Source organism: Nothobranchius furzeri, chromosome 11 (genome assembly GCF_043380555.1).
Source record: "Nothobranchius furzeri strain GRZ-AD chromosome 11, NfurGRZ-RIMD1, whole genome shotgun sequence".
NCBI lineage: Eukaryota > Metazoa > Chordata > Actinopteri > Cyprinodontiformes > Nothobranchiidae > Nothobranchius > Nothobranchius furzeri.
Genome location: NC_091751.1, coordinates 28,383,546 through 28,409,376, shown reverse-complemented (window position 1 = coordinate 28,409,376; position 25,831 = coordinate 28,383,546). Strand labels below are relative to the sequence as shown.

General features: G+C 43.5%; 1 protein-coding gene across 2 annotated transcripts in view; it reads right to left on the bottom strand.

Annotated features, from left to right (window-relative positions):
- Positions 1-4,612: 4,612 nt before the first annotated feature.
- The window catches only part of LOC107383333 (tissue alpha-L-fucosidase), a 29,090-nt gene continuing 7,871 nt past the window's right edge, over positions 4,613-25,831 (bottom strand). For both annotated transcript variants that reach the window (XM_054744750.2, XM_054744751.2), the window contains 6 exons: positions 17,006-17,143; positions 16,794-16,899; positions 16,511-16,711; positions 13,640-13,830; positions 7,269-7,368; positions 4,613-7,154 (listed from right to left, as the gene is read on the bottom strand). In XM_054744750.2, the coding sequence (XP_054600725.2) occupies positions 7,020-7,154; positions 7,269-7,368; positions 13,640-13,830; positions 16,511-16,711; positions 16,794-16,899; positions 17,006-17,143 (871 nt within the window). In that variant the 3' untranslated portion in view covers positions 4,613-7,019. The remainder of the gene's footprint in view (positions 7,155-7,268; positions 7,369-13,639; positions 13,831-16,510; positions 16,712-16,793; positions 16,900-17,005; positions 17,144-25,831) is intronic.

Below are 25,831 nucleotides of genomic sequence, written 5' to 3'. Positions count from 1 at the left end.
GACATGCCACTCACAAAGCAGTACCTGTCCTCACATCAAGGGCGTCAGTTTGTTTTCAGAATTGCTGGGGACAATAAAGTAGGCTAGCACAGGGGTCGGCAATCCGCGGCTCTGGAGCCACATGCGGCTCTTCCATCCATCTGACGCGGCTCTCTGTGCTTGTAAAATAATGAATGGATATTTAAATAAAATGCTTTATATTTTACTGCATTAATTTTACATCTGTATGCCAATTCTAAATGTAAAGATTGTCTGCGTAAACCTGAACAGGTCCAACCCGGTCTTACTGTGAGACCGGGTTGACGGGTCACGCTTGTGCGTAATCATATCGGCACTTTATGAGCTGAAGAAAATGTGAGATTCTGGGCTTCTCCTCAGACGGCTCCTGGATGTGTCGCCACATTGGAGACAGGAACAAGCACTATTCAGTCAAAGTTTCATAATCAGGGAACATTTTCTAAGTGACAAGTCTCTCTGAGAGACCGGGTTTGGAAAACACTCGCTTCAGTGGGAGGAATCTTCCCGCATGCGCTCTGGTTCTCTGGGTGGCTCTGGGGTTAATCAAGTTTAATTGTTTCTCTTTGCAACAATCTTCACAGGAAGGCAAAACAGTTAAACGGCAGGTTACATATATTTCCATTTGACTGTAATGTGTTACTGTACACGCTGGTCTGGTTGGTTAGACCAGTGTTTGAAGTGGAAAACACACACACACACCAATTAAAATAATGCTGATAGCGTGGACTAGAAGACAGGTGATGGTTTACGTATTTAAATGATGATCAGGCTGCTGTAAAATGTAATCTCCATCCACATCCAGACACAATTATCCTCTATTCTTTCTCTAGTTGCTCTGCTCTTGTCTGGGCCGATCAGCTGATGGTGCGCGCGGCGCGCCTAACTAGCGGCTGGTGCACATTTTACGCATTTGGAGAGGTGGGCTGGATGCTTTGCTTTTACTGGAAGATGGTCCACTTAACGCACGGGTGTAGACTACATATTAATGACAAATGAATGAAAATTAAATTGTGAGTTTTTACTTCATATTTTATAAATAAAAAGGACGAGGGAAAACATTTATGACATCTTTTTAAACTAAATTTTCTAGCGCGACCTGCCTGCTTCACTTAAGTCACTGCTTATTAAGGTCCATCCAAAATTACTGTGGGAAATGGGTAATAATGGCTCTTTGATGGGAATAGGTTGCCGACCCCTGGTATAAGATCTGAGCTGGTAAAACAAAAATCCTCATCAGCAGGCGTTTTTGAAAGTGGGGGGGACACAGCTGCCAATCACAAATTTTGCCGGGGATTGTCCCCGGCGTCCCCGGTTAAAATGACGCCTATGCCTCACATACCTTCGGTGTCCCAGCCACACAAATTTGGTCCCCACCAGCTTAAACAAAGCCGTAACCCCTGGGTGCAAAAGGGAATTTATCACATCAATTGTTTCCACCACCAGAAAGTGGAAACAAATGGGACCATTGGGAAAAGGGTGCGCCAAAAGCACTGCATTAGCAAGGGCCGCCTTGGCATTATCAAAGGCTTGCAACCTTTCAGACGTCCACTCAATCCCTTGGTTACCCTTCTTGCCTCGAAGGGCATCATACAGGGAGTGGATTAGGTGAGCAGCCTGGGAAATAAAATGATTATAAAATTTCACTATCCCCAAAAACTCCTGGAGAGGCTTCACCAACGTGGAGTGCGGAAAAGCAGAGACAGCCTCAACTTTGACCAGTAGGGGAACTGCCCCTTGCGGTGAAACGAGATGTCCCATAAACTCAATGGCTGACAGTCCAAACTGGTCCATAAGACGCTGAAATGTCTGTGCAGCACCCTTAAGACCAAAGGCATCTGCAAAAACTCAAAAAGGCTGAAAGGGGTGATAACTACAGTTTTGGGCACGTCCTGAGGATGGACTGGAACCTGATGGTACCCTCTCACTATATCCACCTTTAAAAAAAAAAAATGTTGACCCAGCAAGATGCACAGAAAAATCCTGAATGTGGGGGACCGGGTACCTGTTGTTGGTGGTAGCGCTGTCAAGGCGCTGAAAATCCCCACAGAGAAAACCCCATCTGTCTTGGAAACCATGTGCAATGGGGCCGCCCACAGGCATCAAGGTGGCATGCACGTGCAAAAACAGGCGGGCCAACAGTAGTGATGTAGTGCTCCACCCCATGTTTAGCAACTGCTGCAGCTAACATGGGGACAGTAAGAGACGGAAACTCAGCAAGAAAACGCTGGTACTCACCTGTAGCAAGCAAGTTAGCCAGGGACAGGGGGGCAGGGTCTCCCAGTGTAAAGGGGTAGGTATGGAAAGTACTTTTTAGCAACATCAGCCATTAACCTGAATGCACACAGGTTGAATAGGTACTGAGACAGACGCCACTACAATGTACCGGCCAAACTGACGGCCATCAGTAGTCACAAACCATGTACCAAATGTGCGGATGGGTGTCCCATTTACTGCGTCCAACTGAGGATCGTGCATCTGACCCAAAGGATCTGCAGTTGAAACTGGTAATGTGCACCTTCGTCCAAATGTGGTATCTACCATGAAGAGCAGCTTGTCTGAGCTGCCTGCGCTTAAAGCTGCTAGTGAGTGCTGGCTCCCCAGTTTCCCTGGTGGGATCCAGCTCCTCGCTTGCACTCCAAACTGCCGATTATAGAAGCACAGCACACGATCCTTCTTGTGCTCGGTGACTGTAGCCACGGCGGCAGTCTGTCCATCCTCCTGTCCCTGCGGAATCCCACCCAGCAGAAGTGCATGTACTCCATGTGATCTGGATGCCAGCGTAATCTTGTCCACTTCTTCAGCCAATCCATGGCTGGTTTGAACATAACGAGCTGGCAAGAGCGGTGTGTACGGGATGCGGGAACTGGCATAGGAAGAGGTGAGTGAAAAGAAGTATCGCCTGAGCTGAGTAGCGCTAACATGTTCTCTGTAAATTCAGAAGGCTTGCCATCGCCTAATCCAGCCAGAGACAACAGGCGATCAGCCCGCTCCTCGTCAGAAAGCTGATCAATCTGAAGCAGATTGTCCTTCGGCGCTCCATGCTTGTTAGCAGGCGGTGGGTTACTTACCCCCAAATTCCACTACCTCCGCTCCGCTCCGACACGAACGCCGGAGCAAAATCGGTCCCGTTGTAGTCAATCAGAGCAATTCCACTACTGCGGCCGTGCTCCGGCAGTGTGGCGCCGTGCGCCGCCCTCTGTTCCGGCGTCCGGCAAAAATAGAATCGATCCTATTTTTGCCGGACGCTGGAGCACCTCCGCAGTAAATGGACAGAAATCACAACTGCCCAACAGGAAAAGGAGCAAGCACAATTTCCGTTTTTCACAATAAATCGATAAACAAAAGGCGTTTTTTGTTTCATATGCACAGGTTTAACTTTTAACAACTATCAATGGCGGCTGAAGTTTAAATGCACAAAAGTAAGCCATAAATACAGTTTCTACTATCAAAGTAGTCACACTTTGTTGATCCAAACACTGCTGATCTCTCAACACAAATGATGGGCAGATTAAACAGTTCATGCCGATGCTTCTCCCACACAACGGGTGTTTGGATCTAATTTCAGCGTTTATTGCTCGGACTGTATCGCAAGATCTAGAAAATCCCGCGCATGCTTGTTTGCCCACCTCAGGTCTCCGCACCGGAGCGGAGCCGTTGTAGAGCGGGTACCAGTAAAAATTGAGTTCGGAAGCGAGCGGCTGCGGAAGGCGGGGGCGGAGCGGAGGTAGTGGAATTTGGGGGTTAGAAGTTCCATCAAACTGCAGGTAGAAACAGAATCCAAAGCTGCATCGACATGAAAGTACTTTTTGTCACCAGTTGTGATCCCGGAGGTGGAACTGAGCATCCACATGCTGAAACCAAGGCTCTGGATTGTGCTTCCAGAACCCTGGAAACTTGACCGTTGTCGCAAAAACAGCAGGAAGAACAGCAGCAGCAGCTTTTTGAGACACAGCCAAAGAAGAACCCTCAGCCACGGAACCTGATAGGTCGTCAGAAGACATTATTTCGTTGGAGTCACCAATGTGGAAGTTGACAAGAAAGAAATGAGAAAAGGTATTTTCAGTCCCAACCTTTTTAAAGGTGAACTTCCAACTAGCAAAAAAAAAAAAAATTACAAAGCTCTCTCATCCTCTCCTCCGGTAGACTTTTCCACTAAAATTCCAACTTCCTCTGACACCTCCTTCACACTATGAGCATGCCCTTCTAGTGTGCGAATATGCATTCATGTGTTTACCACAGTCATCCAGTCCTCTGACCACATTATGAGGAATAAAATAAAATAATGTCAGGGCAGCAGTAGCTCAGGAGGTAGAAGGGTTATCCAGTGATCCACAGGGTTGTGATTCAGTCCCAGCTCCTTCCTAGGAATTCTGCTGTTGTGTCCTTGAGCAAGACACTTGACCCAACTTGCCTATGAAGGTGATGGTCAGCCTTGCCCGTCAATCTGCCCCAGGAAAGCTGTGGCTATGATATAGTTCACCATCATCAACAGCATGTGAATGTGAGATGGGTGGCCCGTTAAACACATTGAGTGCAGAGAAAAGTGCTTTACAAGTCAAATAGATTATTAAAAGGATTTTAGAGGCTTTAAACTCTCAGCTGACACAGATAGTTTTTTATTTTCATTTTATGACAAGAAAATAAGCAATTAAAATTTCAATTTGTTAAAGAAAATAAAGTTACAATAAAGTGAGAAATGCTTTTGAAAACATAACTTTATAAGGAAAAAAAACTTTAGGAAAAAAGTTGTAAAAATAAGAAAATATATTCAGGAACATGAAATACATAATAATTTAAGGCAATATAGCACATTTTGTTCTCACAGCAACTATAGAATCATTCAAGATTTTTTTAATGTCTGTCTTTTAGACAGAATAAAAACACAGCAAGATTATTTTGGCAAGAGTAGAGATCTATACATTTTAAATCATTAAAAAAAAAACCTGAGTTTGGACCAGAATTGTGTTCATTCATTTCAAGCTTTTAAAGTAGCTTTCCAAAGTTTTCTTCTTTCAGAAATTATGTATGATTTTTCAGAAATCCGTAAAAGTGATCGTCTTATCGCGTACTGTGATATAATGTAAGCAAATAAGTCTTTTTTTTAATAAGCACGCCCCCTGCCCCACAGAGCTCTGTGCAATAGGAAACTGAGCACAGACCAGAACTAACCAATAGTGTTAGACTACCGCTTACGTGCTTCAAATTTAAGGAATACCTCGGCCGATGCAGAGTTGATGAACATTTCACGGACAAGTCTTTAAAATATAAATATATGAAAACACAACATGACATGAAAATACTTTTATAACAATGTGTTTAGCTGTCGGCTACAGAAGCACATTTACAAACAAGAAACATGAAGTCGCCATTATAATAAAACGGATCGACAGACGTTTTATGTGATATGCTTGTCAGCCACTAGAAGGTGCCATCGGATAAGAGAAATACTCCGGAAAGATGTTTTAAAGTAGCTATGCAGATTAATTTTATGTGATGGCACCATCTAGTGGCTGACCAATGTATCACACTAAGACGTTGCTTTCATTTTCGTACTTACGGCCGAACGCAATGCCTCTCATTGATAAATGTGTTACTCTAGCCGACAAAACAGCCAACATACATTGTTTCACAGTTATGCTCATGATGTGTTTTGCATTCATATATTTATATTTTAAAGGTTCCATATCATGCCTTTTTAAACCTCAGAGCAAAAGTAGGCACAGTACATAAAAATATAATCGTTTGAACTATCAAGTCATTTTCGTCAGCCTGATTTTATACATGCTAATAAAATGTTTTGTTTCAGTGAAACTACGCCCATGCCTGCTCTGATAAAATGTGCCTACAACAATGTCTTAAATGAGTCAGTTGTTGAATGACTATGGTAGTCCAGTGGTTAAGGCAGCCATCTACCATCTCAGTTTTGCCATGTGCTGACGTGGGTAAGACTCCCGGTGGTGTCGGCAGTAATTTATTTTGCCAGCAGAAAGAAATTTCATGTTTTTATATTTTGGTTTTAGTCAGTGACATGATGCAATGTGCGGGGTTCCTTATACAGGAAACGTTTTATTGATTGGCTTAATGAACTGCACTGTAATGGAACGTTTACTTTGTGAAGTGCCTTGAGACGACTCTTGTCCTGATTTGGCGCTATATTAATAAACTGAATTGAATTGATTATTTTCTGCTAAATATTTTGTATCTCTAAAGATCTTTGAACTTTGTCATTTCCAAGTATCGCCTGGACTCACGCTGGCTAAATAAACGTTTTAAACAGTCTACCAATAAAGAATTGAAAACAAAGTGGCAAGTGCAGCTAAAAACATCAAAATAAAAAAGTTACTGCTCAGACCGGGATGCGAACCTGCACAAAACTGAATGACAAACTAGCGCCCTAACCACTGAACTACCAAGTCTGCTACATGACAGCAGTCGCCACTAATGCTGTGCTGGCCAGGTGAGATAGGTTTCAGACTCGCTTCTGGAAGATTAGTTCTTATTGATGCTTTACAGAATTTTTAAAGTATAACTCAAAATTTGCAGCTAAAACAGGAAATTGCACGAATGCAGCCAAAAATGGGTTTGGGTTTTTTAGTTTCATGAGCAAATACCGATATCACATCGTAAAAGTCTCCAAAAAAATGGATTTTCTACGATATGACCCCTTTAAAGACTTAATTATGCATGAGAAAGGTCGCCAACTCTGCATCACAGAAATACATCCAAAAACGCTCAAGCATGCTCTGTGATCTCTGTTTGTGCGTAAGTGGTAGCCCAATGCTATTGGTTAGTGCTGATCGGCACTACGTTTATATTGCATGGAGCTCTACTGGACAGGGGCAAGCTTAGCAAAAAAACAAACAAAACAAAAAAAAACGTATTGCCAATCACAGTACAAGATAAGACAATCACTTTTATGGATTAAAAAGAAATGCATAATTGCTGAAATAGGAAAACTCTGGATAGCAGTTTTAAGTTAGAAAAATTGATTTGTTTGAAAATCACTGAACATTATCTAGTTTGAGCGTCCACGCATGACCAGGAGAGTAGGGTAGCTCTGGTAGGAGGATGGTGAGACCGCCGTTGGGGTAAATCGGAGACCAGGATAAGGGGAATGAATAACCCAACAGGGTCACCTAAAACAGATTTGTTGCACAAAGTACATTAGTAAAGGTGATGAAAACATTCTGTTTTAAAAATCAACAAGAGTCTTCAGTCTGATTGAGGAAATGTTGAATCACTTAATTTACCTTACTGCGTGCTGAAGTTTTAGGTGTCAGCAGCTGGAGTGTAGTTTCTACTGGTTTAGCTGTCATGATAGCATAGATTGAGGAACCTTTAGAGGTAAACCTAAAATGAAAAAAAAAAGAAAACAAAACAGTTTAAAAGACTATACAAAAGTCCATCCATCAATCCATTTTTCTCAGCTAATCCTGGGTTGGGTTGTGCCTAAGAAAAGGCCTAGGGTTTCCTCTCCCCAGTCATTTGGACCAACTTCAAGGTAATTCTGAAACATTCCCAAGCCAGCTGAGAAACAGTCCCTTTCCTATTGTCCTGGGTCTTCTTTAAAGTCTCCTCCCAATTGAACTTGCCCAGAAAACCTCACCAGGAAGGTGTCCAGGAAGCCTTCTTAGTAGATTGTTTAAGCCACCTGAACTGGCTTCTCTCAATCTGGACGAGCAGCAGATCATCTCCGAGCTACTCTTGGGTGACCAAGATTCTCACCCCATCTCTAAAGCCTGATTTATGCTTCGCCGTCTGCATCAGTACGGAGACACGCAACGCCATTATCCGTCCTTGGCGTAGGGCTCCGGCAGGCATGCAAGAACGTACGGAGTCGAGACCACTTTTTTAAACATCCGTCGAACGAGACGGATTACGCAAGCTTGTGATTGGTCAGGACGCCGCTGTGGTTTACAGCGCCGCCATTGCAAAGAGAGACGAGGATAACAAGCGGCAGACACGGAGCAGCTTGAAGAAAACCTCGCAAAAAAACTCTAAAAACATGAACGTTTAATTCTCCCGTGACTGGAGGAGTGAAAAGATGCACAGCAAGCGTTTTATTTGTGGACAGAAATGACAGGAAACATGGGTTTAGAGGTGGGGAGCGCATAAAGAGGTGGAGGAGAATGAGAGACAAATATGTCCGTGTTAAAAGTCTCTTATGTACACAAAAAACACAATATAAACACACCATCTTGGGCCGATACATGACAGGATACCACAGAACAGCGCTACGCCCTCTGTTGTCCTGCCGGGCAATTGCTTTGCAACACTCTCCAGGAGACGGAGAAGTATGAGAGCAAAACTCTTCCGTCAATCCGTGCATGTCTGTCCCTTGCGGAGCTGACGGAGAAGCATAAACCAGGCTTTAGGGAAACCCCAAACACCCTGCAGAGAAAACCCATTTTGGCCACTTGTATCCATGATCTCATTCTTTTGGTCACTACTCAAAGCTTGTGACCATAGATGAGGGTTGGAACATAGATCGACCAGTAAATCAAGAGCTTCACCTTTTAGCGTAGCTCTCTCCTAACATGACAGACTGGTGCAACGCCTGTATTACTGTACTGTTCCCCATTTTGTGGTGCATTTGATATGATTTCTAATAGATTATTTTTCTGACAATGTAATTGAACTTAGCTCACAGTTCCATAATTGCTGCAGCACCATTATGGGTTTATTAGCCCCATTGCAGCTCATGAAGTCCAGGGCTAAACTTGAGCCGTGAATGAATGAGTCCACGCACAATGCAAGAAGACAATGTCAAATGGCTGAGAAGAAATGGAAAAAGGATAGGCTACTGATTCCTTCCCAGATGCTAAGAAATACTCTTCATTGTTATCAGGCCATGGTGATGGGAGGAAAGGAGGACATATTTTTCAAAAATCAGTCTACCTGCAATAAGCCACATGTTCCAAAGAGTTCAATAAAACCCACGTGTTCTTTTTAGTGTCTTAGATAACGCCCTCAATATCTCCCAACCTGGAGAAATTGAGGCCTCCCAGGGGCTGTGGGAATCGTTTTGGACTTTTTTAAATTGATAAAATAGTGAGCATTAGAGCTCAGATACTGTCAATTTCTATCAGGTTGCTGCTGGATGCTGCCCTTCAGCTTTCTGTAAATTTGTACCACTGACTCTGGATTGCCTGTGGGAGATCATGGAACACTTAAAACCCTCAGGTTCACCTACTGATGAGATTCCTCCAGGCCTGTTGGAGGTTTTTTTCCCTCTGTGGGCCCTTGGGTTCTTACCATGGTTAATAGTAGTCTTTCATCTGGTGTGGTTCCAGAATCGTGGAAACATGTCATTGCCCAGCCACTACTCAAGAAGCCCGGTCTTGACCCCTCTACCATGTCTAATAAAGGCCTATGTCTAAACTTCCATTTCTTTCCAAGGTTCTGGAAAAAGTGGTGTAATTGCAATTGACTGAGTTTTTCATGCAAATGATGTTTGTAAAAAATTCCAGTCAGGCTTTAAAAAGGCACATAGTACAGAGCAGGGGCGGGGTTAGGCCCGGCTACTTGGGCTCAAGCCCCGAATGTTTTATGAAAAGCCCCGGATCTAAAATGTGGAAGTAACATGCAGTACCAAAGTCCAACAGAGAGGGAGCAGCTGGCAGTAGTTTGTATACAGCCTGCCTGAGCCTCCACCACTGAAGAAGAAGCCCTTCAGCAGCCGGCTTCTTCTACAGTCTCTGTCTGGAAAGCATGAGTGAAGATGGACATAAGGATGTTTTTTAGACAAAAAGTACAACGACAGAACCCCAACTTTGATGAGACTGGTGTTGACTCAGGTTTGTGAGTCTTATTTGAAAATATTTGTTGTGCTGCTGGTTTGCCTAAAGTTGGCTTACTATCAGGTAAAGTGGTTGGATAAAGAAAGGGAATATTTACTATCATCTCACACTAAACACTAACAGGAACAATACTCTGCCCTGAATGTGTTTAATGTGCAGCTTCAGATTAAAAATGATGTAGTACAAGACAAATACATATGATGTTGACTAGTGTCTGTCTCTGTCTCTCTGTGTGTGTGTGTGTGCGTGCGTGCGTGCGTGCGTGTGTGTGTGTGTGTGCGAGCGCGGATCTTCTTCAGTCCTAAATCCGCCCCTGGTACAGAGTCTGCACTGATCAGGGTCTTAAACGATATTATTTAAGCTACTGACTCTGGAAATTTTGTGGTTCTGGTGCTGTTGGAATTGTCTGCTGCCTTTGAAACTGTGGACCACAGTCTCCCGATTTCGCGGTTACAACAGTGTGTTGGGGTTCGAGGAGTTGCTTTGGACTGGTTTAAGTTCCACTTGGCTGAGAGGTTGTTTTGTGTATCTTTAGGCGGCTTCATGTCATCTCATTCACGTCTCTTATCTCTAGGGTTCCTCAAGGATCGGTGCTGTGCCCTTTGTTGTTCTTCCTTTATTTGCTACCTCTGGGTTCTATTTTTAAGAAACATGGATGTTCCTTCCGTTTATATGCAGAGGACACCCAGGTTTATAGTCCCATTACATGTGGCCTACCTAATTCATTGGATCCTCTACTAAACTGCCTCAATGAGGTTAAAACCTGGATGTCTGCAAATGATCTAAACTTCAATAATGACAAGACTGGGGTCATGGTTTTAGTCCCAGTGTGTCCAGTGGGCCGTGTTCAGCTGACCTTGGTCCACTGGCCCCATTTCTGAAAGCTGCAGCGACCAATCTGGGAGTCCGGCTTGACAGTGACCTACTTTTGGACAAGCAAATTTGTGCTGTAGCAAAAGCTGGGCAAACCCTCTGATGTCACCTATAGGTTTCTGAGGCTTGGATTTGAAGCCCAGTCGGCATTTCCACTTACCATCACATTGGCTGTGTCACATGTCTTGACACTGCCAGACAATACAAAAGTGGACAAAGAAGTGCAGCTGAGAGCAACGCTCTGAGGATCTGAGTCCATCATGACTTCCTGCTACAAGCTAACTGAGCTAGCCAAAACTATAGGAGGTTTGCAGTTACTTTAACCCCATAACATGTGTTTGAGGGTCTCCTGACATCCTTTAGTTCTGCAGTCAGAGATGCAAGGGTTGCCTATTTTTCCATCCTGGTATCCTAGAGCAAGGGGAACCCGAGGGTGCTGTTCAACACCATCAGCAGCATTGTTTCTCCTGCCTCTCCTACAGCCCCTATCCACTCTGTTGCAGACTGTGAAAATGTTGTCAGCATTGTGGACAAAGTCAGTAAGGTTAGATCTAGCATCTCTCCCTCAGCTTCATCTCTGCCTCACCTGACTCCAACCCGGCCTGTCATCCTAGATAGCTTTGCTCCTGTTTCTTTGCCTGAGTTAACCAAACTAGTTAACTCTATGAAGACCTCTGCATGCCCCCTCGACATCTTACCCTCATCTGTGTTTAAAAGTGCTTTTCAGTCCATCGGTCCCAGCGTGTTCTCTATAATTAATGCTTCTCTGGTCTCTGGTCAGGTCCCTGCTTACTTTAAGAATGCTGTAATCCACCCGCTTCTTAAAAACCGAGTCTCGACTCCTCTCTCCATAGCAGCTTCAGACCCATCTCTAAACTTCCGTTCATCTCCAAGATCTTGGAAAATGTTGTGGCTAAACAACTCACAGCTGCTATTGATGAACATAACATCTATGATAGTTTCCAGTCAGGTTTTTGTAGAGCTCATTCTACTGAATCAGGTCTTCTTAGTGTCTCTAATGACCTTCTGACTCACAGTGATGCAGGGGACTGTTCTGTTCTGGTCCTGCTGGATCTGACTGCAGCCTTTGACACTGTTGACCATCACCTGCTACTGGAGAGGCTGAGAGACTGGGTAGGCCTATCAGGAACTGCTCTAGAGTGGTTACCCTCTTATCTTTCTGAGCGCTCCTTCTCTGTGGCCGTCTCCAAGTTTAGGTCCTTCAACACCACCCTTACCCATGGTGTCCCACAAGGTTCTGTGCTGGGGCCTCTGCTCTTCCTCCTCTATCAGCTTCCTCTTCAACACATCCTGAGCTCCTTCAAAGGAATCTCCTACCATCTTTACGCAGATGACATCCAACTGTACATCTCCTTTAAGCTCCATGAGATGTCTAAGCTGCAGCTGTTGCACACCTGCTTAGACTATTAAAACCTGGATGGCTGGGAGCTTTCTACAGCTGAATGAAGATAAGACTGAGATCCTCATCTGTGCCCCAGACAAGCTGGTTCCCAAAATCAGAGACTCTCTTGGTCAGCTTTCTTCTCACACCAAACCGTCTGTCAGGAATCTTGGTGTGACCTTTGACCCAGCTCACCCTGGATTCTCATGTCAGTTCTCTTGTTCGCTCTTCCTTCTTCAATCTCAGGAACATTGCTAAGCGGAGTCCCATTCTGTCTCGCTCTGAACTTGAGACTGTTCTCCACACCTTCGTCTCCTCTCTTTTCACGTGTCTGAACAAAACCTCCCTGAACCGTCTACAGGTGGTTCAGAATGCCTGTGCTCGGCTTCTGACCAAGTCCTCCAAACACACCCATATCACCCCGCTTCTCCTCCAGCTTCACTGGCTGCCAGTCAACTTCAGGGTTCATTTCAAGATCCTGGTTCTGGTCTACAGGGCCTTACATGGACAAGCACCATCATACATCAGTAGGGATGGGTACCTTTGACATTTGAATCGATCCAGTACTAATTCCCGATACCTACGAATCGATACCTGTACTTAATGGTACCAATTTTCGATACTTTTGAGTGTTTAATATTTTAATTCTCTTTTATAATTAGATATATATTTTTCTCAATTTATAACCATATTTGATAAATATCAGGACAAATAACATACAACTGTTTGTATTTTAACATCGTCCTTGTAGTTTTATAAGCTGATAATTAAACTGAAGCAAACATCTTTACTGTGAACTAAATTTACTGTGTATCTTCATTCCTTTTACCGTCCTTTTTCAATTGATTTTTCCTGCTGGGAAGTTAGAATTTCCCAGGAGAAAGCGAACGGTGGCAATGGTGGCATAGGAAGCTAACATATCAAGCTAACGTTATCTTAAACCGTTTATTTAACTGCTGGAGCAGATTTAAACGATGATGCCTCACACTTAAATCGTTGTCACTGGTTTCATCTTCACCCAATCACCTGTTGCATTTAGTAAAGTGAAGCCAAACTTTAGTGCACGTTCATGTTCTTCTAGTCGGAATTTCGGAGTTCCGACTGTGATTCAGATCACAGTGGTATTGTGGGGAGGGGGGTGGGGGGCATTCCTTCCAACCACACCTCTCCAGATCTCACTTTTGTTGCCCACTTGAGCATTGAAGACCCCCAGGAAAACGAGGAGCTCACCGGAAGGAGAGCCCTCCAGCACACACATACCCTAACCCAACCTTAACCAATGGGGTTCTATTCCTAACTCTAACCTAAGCTAAAAGTTAATTCACACCATAGCTCTAAAACCAAGTAGTAGTAATGTTCACATGTTGCAGGTTAAAGTTAAAATGTATTAACTCAAAACATATAAAGTACACACACCTCCACCCACACAGTTGAAGAGAGGCTGCAAAAGTGATTTATACAAAGACTCTTTTTGATGTAATCGTTTGATTTGCTTAAAAAAGCAAGAAAAGTCGACTTAATAGGCACACCACATCTCCATCCTTACCAAACAGGAATGGTAGTGTTTTCCATCTGAACCCTCCAGGGTCTGGAGGCAAAGATGGCCTCTCCGTTGACTGCAAGCCAAGCTCCAACACCCCTGAGCCTTTCCTCAAACACAGTGGGGATGGTTCCATCAGAGGTGGGACCCACGTTGAGAAGGTAGTTACCACCAAGAGCCACAGTGATGACCAAATCCTGTTAGCAAACAAAATGTAGACCCTGATCAAAAGTCTAGTAGAGCATCCTTGACTTATACTAGCAGCACTACAAATCTAGACCAGCATGCAAGGAAATCCGGTCAAGAGTATAGTGAGTACATTTTACAAGTCAAAAAGCAGCAGTTTGACTAAATTTATACAGGTTTCTTTTTTGTAACTTTTTACATGAAGCCCTTAAGTATTAATGTGGTTGCTGCTTTGCACTTCCACTCTGGCTCCCCAGGCCTGAGGTTACATTTTGACCCCAAATAAAAAGCCACCATCATTTTAAGGTTATTGTTACTTTGTTTATAGGTGTGTAACTTGTTTACATTGGAATGTTGCACTTATTGCCTACCTCTAATGTTCAAAAAACTATGCTCAGGAGGTGCAAGTCGGCGAGTGCCTGGTGACCGGGCTTTCACTCATTGAGCCTGGCCAGGCACAGCCCGAAGAGGAAATGTGGGTTCCCCTTCCCATGGGTTCACCACTTGTTGGAGGGGCCAAAGGGGTTGGGTGCAATGTGTGATGGGTGGTGGCCGAAGGCGGGGACCTTGGCAGTCTGATTCTTGGCAGATCCTTGGAAGCTGGCTCTTGGTACGTGGAATGTCACCTCTCTCTGGTGGGGAAGGAGCCTGAGTTGGTGTACGAGATTGAGAGGTACCGACTAGATAGTCAGACTCACCTTGATGAATGGCTCTGGCTCTGGAACCAGTTTCTTTGAGAGGGGCTGGACACTCTACCACTCTGGAGTTGACCCAACTGAGAGGCGCCGAGCAGGGATTGGCATACTAGTTGCCCCCCATTTTGGTATTTGCACACTGGGGTTCACCCAGGTGAATGAGAGGGTAGCCTCCCTCCGCTTACGTGTGGGGGGACGGTTCCTGACTTTTGACTGTGCTTATGCACCAAACTTCAGTTTAGACTACCCAAACTTTTTGGAATCCTTGGAGGGAGTGCTGGAACGCGCTCCTTACGGTGACTCCCTTGTTCTGCTCGGGGACTTTAACGCTCACGTGGGCAACAACAATAAGACCTGGAGAGTTGTGGTGGGGAAGGGCCCCCATAATCTAAATTTGTCCAGTGTTTTGTTATTGGACTTCTGTGCTTGTCATGGATTGTCCACAATGAACACCATGTTCAGACATAAAGGTACCCATATGTGCTTTTGGCAACAGGATACCTTAGACCACAGCTCGATGACTTTGATGTTGTTTTGTCTGATCTGCGACCGCATGTCTTTGACACTTGGGTGAAGAGACTGGCGAAGCTATCAAATGATCACTACTTTGCGGTTAGTTGGCTTTGATGGAGAGGGAGGATGCCGGTCAGACCTGGCAGGACCAAACTAATTGTGAGGGTGCACTGGGGATTTCTGGCAGAGTCTCCTGTCAGAAGAAGTGTTAATTGCCACCTCCAACAGAACTTCCAAAATTTTCTGGGAAAGGGAGGGGACATCAAGTCCCAGTGGTCCATGTACTGTGCTTCCATTGTTGAGGCGGCCAACCAGAGCTTTGGCCGCAGGGTCATTGGTGCATGTCATGATAGCAAATCCTCGAGCCCGCTGGTAGACACAGACCGTTGGGATGCCGAGTCCTATCGGGTTTTTTGGCCTGTGGGACTCCAGAGGCAGCTGATGGGTACCGGCAGGCCAAACAGAATGTAGCCCAGGTGGTCAGAGGCAAAAACCCAGGGGTGTGGGAGGAGTTCGTTGAGACCATGGAGCAAGATATCCATACAGCTTTGAGGAGATTCTGGTTCACCATCCAGCCCCTCAGGAGGAGAAAGCAGTGTGCTATCAACACTGTTTATAGTGGGGATGGTGCGCTGCTGACCTTGACTCAGGACATTGTGGATCGGTGGGCGGAGCACTTCCAAGACCTCAATCCCACTGGTAAGTATTCCAGTGATTAGGCAGAGTGCGGGGACCTTCGGTTGACCGGATACAGGACAGGATACCACAGAACAGCACTATGCCCTCTGTTGTCCTGGCGGGGAACTGCTTTGCAACACTTCCCAAATTAGCAGAATACAAACTTTTGTTTCATCCTTTTTTTGTACAGTTTTTACAATTACAGTACGTTTTATTTTGTGTGTGAGAGACACACAACTGCTGACTAGCACAAATATCACCCATTTTCCCATATTTACTGAAAGTAATTGTTATTCTCCAAGTGAAATCATTCTTTCTATATTCATTGAATAATAACAATGTTCTGATGTAAAAACATAAGTTGCTTATACACTTTTAGGTTTGTGATTCTAACGTTGCCCCACTTTTTTCTCCACTATATTATTTATTACTATATTATATTATCTTCCTTTTGAACACTGATTTTATAATTGTTTCTCACTGTCTGATATTTTTATGCTGTATATTTTTTTAAATCATTGATCTCTTATCTTTGTCCATCACTTTGATCAGCCGTCATGCTGTTTTAAAATGTGCAATAGAAATGAACTTGGTATTGTACAGAATATTGTTTTTAAAGTAGTTCATAATTGTGAAAACACAGATAGTATTTCATAGTTAAAACATATAAACTTTAGTTTCCTATCACTATCTGGCAACCCAGATAAACTAAAATTGCACTAACCAAATCTGATCACAGGATGTCACTATTACTCATAGTTCACCTTTAAGTAAAGAGGCAATATTGTTTTCCAGGAAACCCTACCTTTATAACAGTAGGCAAGTCCATGAGTTCTTGAAGCTTCATGTTTCTACGGTAACCCCAGGACAAAGTGTCCACAGATGTGCATTTCTCCCATTTGTGGCTGGGCAGCTGACCTGGACTATACTTATCTTGGCAATTATAGTAGCCACCATGTTTACAGGCGCAGCCAGCACCCCATCGGTCATTAGTCACAACAGTATCCTAAAACAGATGGAAACCATGTGGAACATTTGTTAGCTTGCCATCACACCCATAAAGGTATGTGTAGATCAAAAACATTTACTTTAACGGGACTGTCATTGTAGAGCCACGCCAAGAAATCAGTAGAGTTCCAGTAGGTGTCTGGTGCTTCCCAGTCTCCGTCAGACCAGATCAGCTCAGGTTGATACCTGCAAAGCAAAGAAAAGGCATCACTGAAGAGAAGCCAAGGTGTATACGTCTAAAAAAAATACTACCAGACACATATTTTTAAAATGTAACTTCAAAATTACTGACCTTACAACCATGTTATAGAGCTCTGGAAGTAGTTTATGTGTCACAAACTCCTTTGTCTTGAAATCATTTTTCTTGTCATTCAAATAAAGAGGATGAAACCACTCATACAGGGAGTTGTAGAGTCCGTAGTGCAGCGATCTAAGTGTGGAAGTAACAAGTATTTGATCTGCCAAGAAAACACTCATTACATTCTACTATAATGACATCTAAGAAGACAAAGTACTAAAAAGTCAAGGTAATACATCCTCATCCACCGGCAGTACAACCACACTTGAGAAATGTTAATCTTAAGGACTTCCTGGTTTAAAACAAGGATGAAAACAGGCGCTGGCCATAAAATTAGACAATCTAAGTTATTTATTCCAGTAACTCCATTCAAAAAGTGAGACTTGTACAGTATATTAGATAATTCATTACACACAGACGGATATATTTCAAATGTTTATTTCTTTCATTTTGATGATTATAATTGACATGTAATGAAAAGCCCAAATTCAGTCTCGGAATATTGGAATATTGGGAAAAGGTACACTACTGAAGACCCGTGGTGCCACACTAATCAGCTAATTAACTCAAAACGCCTGCAAAAGCCTTTAAATGGTCTCTAGTTCTGTAGGCTACAGTCATGGAGAAGACTGCTGACTTGACAGTAGAGCTGCCACAAACAACAATTTTAATAGTCAACTAATGGCCAATTTTGTTGAAGATTAGTCGACTAAGTGCGTCATTCATGTTTGAAGTGTGACCAAATATGTGCCATGTAATAATAAAGACAAGATGATAGCTTATCAAACATTTGATTCACTTTGTAACCTGTTAATACAAATGCAAAAGTCAGATGGAGGTAGGCACCTGAAACCAAAAATTGTGCACACAAATGACTTGTGTTCACAAGAGGCATGGTGAAAAGGTTGAAGCGCTTCATCTTCCAATCTTAACTCAGGAAATAGCAGGACACAGCAAGGTAGGCCACTGTAGCACGACTGGTCCAACCGTCAGCAGTCAGGGGTCATCGACAGCTCTGAGGGTCTGCTTTACCGTAAAGATTAAATATATTAAAGTTAGTTTATTTACCAAATTAATAATTCTGTTATATCTAATAAAGTAGGTTAAGATTTAACACAAAGAAAATGTTTTATGCTTTAAAAAAATAGTTTCAATTGCTCTGTCAGCAACATTTTTATTTTATCATGAAATGCATTTTATTCTAATATTTATTTTATTTGTGGAGAGAGAGAGAGAGAGAGAGAGAGAGAGAGAGAGAGAGAGAGAGAGAGAGAGAGAGAGAGAGAGAGAGAGAGCTTAAAGGTTGTTTCATATTTCTTTTCCATCATGGTGGTGAAATGGGATCAGCCTGGTAGGTAGTTGTCATGGTAACAGGGGTTGAACAGCTTGATTATCTCTGAAACCTTGATACCGACCATGGACAGGAGTCTCTGCACATCTTTTCACTCATCCAGTCACGGGGGATTGTAACGTTCATATTTTAGTTTTTTCGCGAGGTATTCTTCAAGCTTCTTCGTGTCTGCCGCTAGATATCCTCGGCTCTCTTTATGTTTTTGAGGGTGCAATGGCGGTAGTGTAGACGACAGCGGTGCCCTGACCAATCACAAGCTTGCGTTCTCCGTCTCGTTCGACAGATGTTTAAAAAGGTGGGCTCAACTCCGTACGTACTTGCGTGCCTGCCGGGGCCCTACGCAAGGACGAATAATGGCGTTGCGTGTCTCCGCACTGACGCAGACCGGGAAGCAAAAATCAGCCTAAACTCGTCCGTTGAAGAGGAGCACTTTTAGGAACACTGTAACATATCGGGATGAAATAAATCATTAGTGTTTGTAATTAGAGCAAAAATATGTGACATACAAACATGTTCTAAAGGTAATAAACTCACCAACACTACGGGTGTTGCTACACCTACGAATACAAATAACTCTCTGTCGATGTTGTAGGAGCTAAAAGCAGTGTTTTGTGTACTGCATGTTGACATGTTGCTTATCAATGCCAGCCGGTTATCAGGCAGCCCAGCTGCTGAGTACATGCTCCAAAAACATGTTGATCTGCCCAGCTTATGTAAGTTTCAACTACTTTTGACCATATTAGGATGTGGAAGTAGCACCCCATCATTTCTCAGAATCAAAAGGGAGGTGGGGGTTGAATAGTATAACTGATGCTGCGTGGTGTAGGGGAGGGGGCTTTTGCAGAAGGATCTCCAGCCGAGGTGGTTAGATCGAAGCTGGACGCTGTCCCCTGTGAAGTGTTGGTGATGTATGGATGAGTTGTGTAAATAAATGCCCCCCGCTGAGTTTGGACAGAACCTGTCTCCTTCTTGTTTTTGATAAGGAAAAAGAACCACATTTGGCGACCACGAAGCGGGAAGTAGAGGTGTGCTCTTCGGATCGTTTCGCAGCCCACGGAATAAACTTCTGGGCCCTAGGTAAGAACAGTTTTTGTTCAATTTTGGAGTTATTCCGTGGACTGAGAACTGGTCTGAGAGAAAAAACATGCCCTTCTCATAAATTAGAAGTTATAATAACAAGAAGAGGCATTTGTCCAGAGCAGCGGTGAAATTATTCACACATGTGTGAAGTCAGCTGAGTCATTTTGATGACGGACAAAGTTTAAAGTGACAAATTAAAAGCTGGGACAGCGAGAATTGGAATAGAATTTGACAGCTGATAAAAAAAGTCCAGGGAGGACAAGTAATAGGTCGACAATTGAGATCCAGTATGCCCCGGTGAGGCCGGGATAAGATTGGGATCTGAGAAAAAGCGCTGAAGTTGTGACAGATAAGCTTGCCAGTAATTCGGTTGAATCCTCGGGGATTGGTAAATTTCATGAGTTTTTGGCAAAGATATGTTTGACGTCAGAGTTTGCAGCAAAGTGGCTGTAAACAACTCTAGAGCTCAGAAATTGTTTGTTTGTGTGAGTGTGTTTGTGAGAGAAGTTTTGTGGGTGGGACAGGCGTGTGAGATAAGCGTGTGTGTGTGGAGGAGATAAGAGTGTGTGCGAGTTGAGAAGTGGGTGCGTGAGTTGAGAAGGTGTGTCAGGCGCCAGAGAATTAGAGGAAAAAAGAAAAACAAAGGAGTAATACAGATCAATATTGTTCACTGCAGTGCTAAATTTTGATGTTTAATGTTATACAAATTTCAAAGTCTGTGATCTTGTTCTGATTAGTCTTTAAACAGAAAACCAGAAGTTAAAATAATTAGTTTTAGAGTGACATATATATAAATAAAAATATATGCTGAAGTACACAAGCATGATAACTATTTTTACCAGCTGGGTAATGTGAAATATGAGAAATATAGATTATGATTAATAAATAAATAATAATGTTTATGCGTGTTGAGTGTGTGGCATAAAATGATGCTTCGGTGTCAAATTGCTTTGAAGTGTGTTTTTCTTATCTCTATGCAAGTGTGAAAGCTTTGCTGTGTGTGGTTGTTTTACTCGTGAAAGGTCAAATACTCTGATCTTGTTTGGGCTGTTGCTTGGATGAACTGGAGAGAAGCTGATTCTTCTTCTGCTGATTCGGTCTCTCTTGTGGTTGACTTTTTCCTGTGTTGTGATGCTATAAAGCTGTATGAGAGTTGCTAAAATCTGAAGGCTGAATGCTCTTGGGTGTCGTCAGCGTGTTCGTTTCTCCGTAGACACCCTGAGCTGTCAGACCCAAGTTTAGACTGAGCAGAGGGGCCAGTCCAGAAGCGCAAAGCTCCACCTACAAGCTGTCCTCTCCATACACACGCACAGACACAGAAGTACAGAGGCGATCCCGCCTCTGACTCCACCTCTGTGTGTGGATAGGTTGGTGAGCCAGAGGGCGTAGAGAAACCCCACCCTGTGGGCTGAGTTTTGCTCACACACAAGCTTGAGATTCAGCATAAGGCTATTTTTAGCCTGCCACTGCACAGCTGCTGAGGAAAAAAAAAAAAAAAAAAAAAAAAAAAAAAAAAAAAAAAAAAGGGAAAATAATACATATTGAATCCAGATTTAAAAGGTTCACCTATAAAAACTTTCAGGCATTAAGTTTTTCTTTCAACAATAACTAAAGCTTTTTGAACTAACTTTACTTTAGTGTTACATCAGAAGAGATTTGATTTTAAGGCATTTACAATAAGAAGATAAATTGTTCAACATTTGTGTAAACAGAGCAACAACAGATTACTCAAGACCACAGCATCATATGTCACCAGTATCTGTTTCAACTTTCAATTCTTGTGTTATTTTCAGGAGATTATAAATAAACAAACTAGTCAACTAATCAAAGGAATAATAGTGTCACTGAAACTTCAAAATGTCTGTCACGCCAGCAGGAATTTTGGCAGCGAAGAATCCGGCTTTAGCAAAAGAGATAAAGCACATGTCAGAGAAGTGGTCAAAACGGACGAGAAAACTATGCAATCCGTGGCCATCTGAAGGCACTTTTGACGTAGTGGCGTGCGATAATTTGGAATTGAGAATTCAGGATCATAAAGCAGATGGGTCCAAGAAAAGACAGCAGAAAAGAGAAAAGGAAATTCAGATCCTGGATTTATTCAGGAATGAAGGAAAGATTTACAGACAGAATTTTAAACAGGCCATCCTTAAAATGAAAGACAAAGTGGACAAACCCCAGAAGGAAGTGAAGGCCCCATCAGAAGAGGGCCTGTATCCCCTTTTGGGAACCGTTACAATTACGGGAGATTTTGATTTGCGCGACACATTCGACAAAGGTCCTAAGGGTTTAGATGTTGACAATGCAATTTTAAAATTAACAACATCACAGCAATCAGATGAAGCACCTGGCAAAGAAAAGCATGCAAAAGGAAGTGAGGAAAGAGAATTCGAACAAACAACTCCACCTCGTGGAACGCATCCAAAATATTGCAGTACAGAACGTCGAGCGGTAAGGGAAGAAGGACGAAGGGAGATTGATTGTTTTGCAGAACATAAGGATTTTTTGAAAAAGCAACCGAAGGCTAACTCATACTGGATTGACCTTGAGAACAAGGATGAGGATGTACATGATGAGCTAAACGATGTTGACCAAATTATACAGGATATATCTGAAGGCCTGCGGAAATCCTTAAATCACATCACAGGCACACATTCAGATGAGGTTAGTGAGAACACCACTAGCACAAGCAAGGAGAAAAATTTCAAGCCTTTTTACAAACCAGGCATTCACTCACCAGAGCGTGGTGACCCAAATACAGGTCTGACTCAGGAGAAGGAAAAACCAGGTCCTAGCAGTGAAAGCCGTGAGCTGAGACCCAGACATGACTTAAAACCACCTATTCGATACACTAATGATGGTCAGTACCCAATTTTAATCAAGGGCACAAGAGCTAATTATATTCCCTGGCAGAGCCTCGACCTCACTGGTTTGGTTTCACGGCTGCCCCACATTCAAGATGGCGCTGGAAGGTGGATTGGGGCCTTCGAACAGGAGACAACTGGGCTAATGCTTGCCCTTGGAGATCTCAAAGCTATTTTGGCTCGAGTTGTTGGGACATCAGCTATGGGAACATTGCTAGCATCCAATGGAGTCCAATGGATGCTGGACCCAATGGCTGACGGCACGGAGTTTAACACATACAGAAATGCACTCTGGAACATACTAAGAGCAGCATATCCCAACAGGATTGACCCCAAAGCTTTGAAAGGAGAGCCACTTTCAGAGACTGAGAGTCCTGCGTCATTTGTTGACAGGCAGCTCAGACGGTGGAAGCTGGAGACGGAGGAGGGTCCTGAGGGGACGCCGATAATGACTTCTCTGTTCCGAACATCCCTGATTTCTGCTCTCCCGACTCCTGTGCGAGACAAACTGGAGGATGTTGTGGGACTGGACTCAATGCCACATGTGCAGTTCAGAGACCATGTAGTCCACGCAGTGGACCGCTATCGGAAAGACAATAACAAAATGATTGAGCAAGAAAAGTGCGCTCAGAGAAAACTCACGCAGTTGCACATAAATGATCTCCAGCACAAGGCGAAGACCCAGGCGGCAGTGGAGAAAAGTGACAGCAAGAGTGACAGTCAAACCCAAGCATTGCAGACAGCTTTGGCCCCGCCTCAAACTCCATCTCAACCGGTTATCAATGTCTACCCAATCCAGTATGGTAGACAGCAGCCCGGACCACAGAGACGATTTCCAAATCGTTTCCCCAATCGCTACCCAACCCGACAAGGCTGGGTGCAGCAGAACCGACCCCCACTTCCAGGTTCATGTTGGGGGTGTGGCCAGATGGGTCACCTGTATCGAGACTGTCCGAATCCAATTCCAAACCCTGAATGGTCTGGGCGTGGTCGTGGAACACGACCAAACCGGGGAAGAGGAGGTCCAGTTAATCCATGGGCAGCACAACAAGGATTCTAGGGATGCCCGGAGGGCCCTGGGGGGGAGGAGCAACTACCAATTTTAATAGCTAACGCCAATAAAGAACCAGTGATCAATGTTAAAATAGAAGGCAAATCGGTCCCAATGTTAGTAGATACTGGGGCAACCTACTCATGCATAAAATCAAATTATGCAACTCATCTCCCCATGTCTGAGAAAAGCGTAAAGACAACAGGGTTCTCGGGAACAAAACAAATAAACCCCTTAACAGCTCCAGTAAGACTAGCAGTTGATGACAGTGAAATCGTAATTCCAATTCTGATTTCAGACCAAACTCCAGTTAATCTACTAGGAAGAGATGCATTGTGTAAACTAAAAACAAAAATATGGTGCACACCAGAAGGAATTTATGTAGATAGCTCTGGAATAAACTTTCAAATGACTGCTCAGACAGAATACGCTAAGGTCTACTGGCTTGGTGACATTAACAAGCCAGTCTCAGAGATGTTTCAACAGTGGGAAAAATTTATTGAAGCTCAAATTCCAGAAGCTACTGTACCGTTCAGTGACTATCACTGCACAATGACTTATGATCCATCATGCAGTAGAATCTTTGAAGAAAAATGGGACAAAGAAACAAAAGATTTGCACGTTAGGCTAGTGTCACAATACATCGTGATAGGACAGCAAGGTGCAGCTGTGAATGTGGAAGAAAACCCATTTATTGAAAAATGGCACACTGTGCCAGAATCAGCACCACACATTACCTTAATGGTAAACAAAGGCTTTGGGTCAAGAGATCTTGGACCAATGATGTTAACAGCAACTAAAACAGAGTGGCAGAAAACAGATAACCCGCTAATCTATACTACAAAAAATGCAGAAATGATTAAAATTCTCTGCGGTGGCACCATGATGTCAAAACCACAGGTTGTAACAGTCGCAAACAAAAAACACATGCAAGGTGTAGCAGAATCAGAAACAGTTCAAAACAAGTTGAAAGCCAACATGCTAAAACAAGTTCCAGACCAGCTATGGTCTAAACATGACACGGATGTTGGACTGGTAACATCGGCAACTCCAGTTCAAGTGGAATTGAAGCCAAATGCAAGACTGCCTTATCGACCCCAATACCCACTAAAGCCAGAAGCAGAAGAGGGTATAAATGCAACTATTGAAGGTCTAATTCAAGCAGGAGTACTAAAAGAAACCTATAGCACATGTAACACTCCAATTCTGCCAGTGCTAAAAGCAGACAAGCTCAAGTACCGACTGGTACATGATTTAAGAGCTGTAAATGAAGTGATCACTGACTTTGACGCAGACGTGCCAAACCCAAGCACATTACTGAGTAACATTGATGGGGAAGCTAAATACTTCACGGTAATTGATCTGTGTTCAGCATTTTTTAGCATCCCCTTGGCCAAAGAATCACAATATCTTTTTGCTTTCACGTTTCGTGGGAGACAGCTCACGTACAGAAGGCTACCACAAGGGCTAAAACACAGTCCACACATCTTTAATCAGATTTTGAAACAGAGCCTCGAAGGCATCGAGGTGAACAGCACTGTGATTCAGTATGTTGATGACCTACTGATTTGCGCACGAACAATCGATGATTGTCATCGTGACTCCATTAAAGTCCTACAGAAGTTAGCTCGGGGAGGACACAAAGCCTCTCTAACAAAGCTTCAGTACTGCCAACCACAGGTAGAGTACCTAGGGAGAGTAATCTCCCATGGGACTGTCGCCATCTCACCAGAACACGTGGAAGGTGTGAGCAAAGCTCCACAACCACAAACTGTCGGACAAATGATGACATTTCTGGGAATGACTGGTTTTAACTCCGAGTGGATTGAAAACTATGCTGAAAAAACCGCACCACTTAGGGCACTGATTAAAGATGCTGGAAGTGAGTCTTTAAAATCGACTCTAAAATGGACAAATGAAGCTAAGATAGCTTTTGAAACCATCAAACAAGACATGCAAACTGCGCCAAGTTTAGCAACACCTGACTACACAAAACCATTTTTGCTGTACGTCGCAAACAGACATGACATGTATGCCTCTGCAGTGTTAATGCAGGACACATGCAGTGGACGTCGGAAACAACCTATTGCGTACTACAGTGCAAAACTTGACAATGTGGCACAGGGATGGCCCCCTTGTTATCAAGGATTGGCTGCTTTGCACTATGCTTATGAGAAAGCCTCAGTGATAACAATGGGATATCCTGTCGCCATCTACACACATCACAAAATATCTGAACTAATCAACCGAGGGAAGTTTGTGTTAAACCAAGCAAGATACCTGCAGTATATGCCACTACTGACATATCCGGACGTTGTCATAAAGCGGTGTACCACGACAAACCCTGCTAACAGTGTTCCCTTTGAGTTCGAAGGAGAACCACATTGCTGCATAGCTGAGGTATCTAGATACACTAAGCTAAGGCCTGATTTGGAATCTACCCCTTTCGACCAATCTGATGTCACCTATTTTGTTGA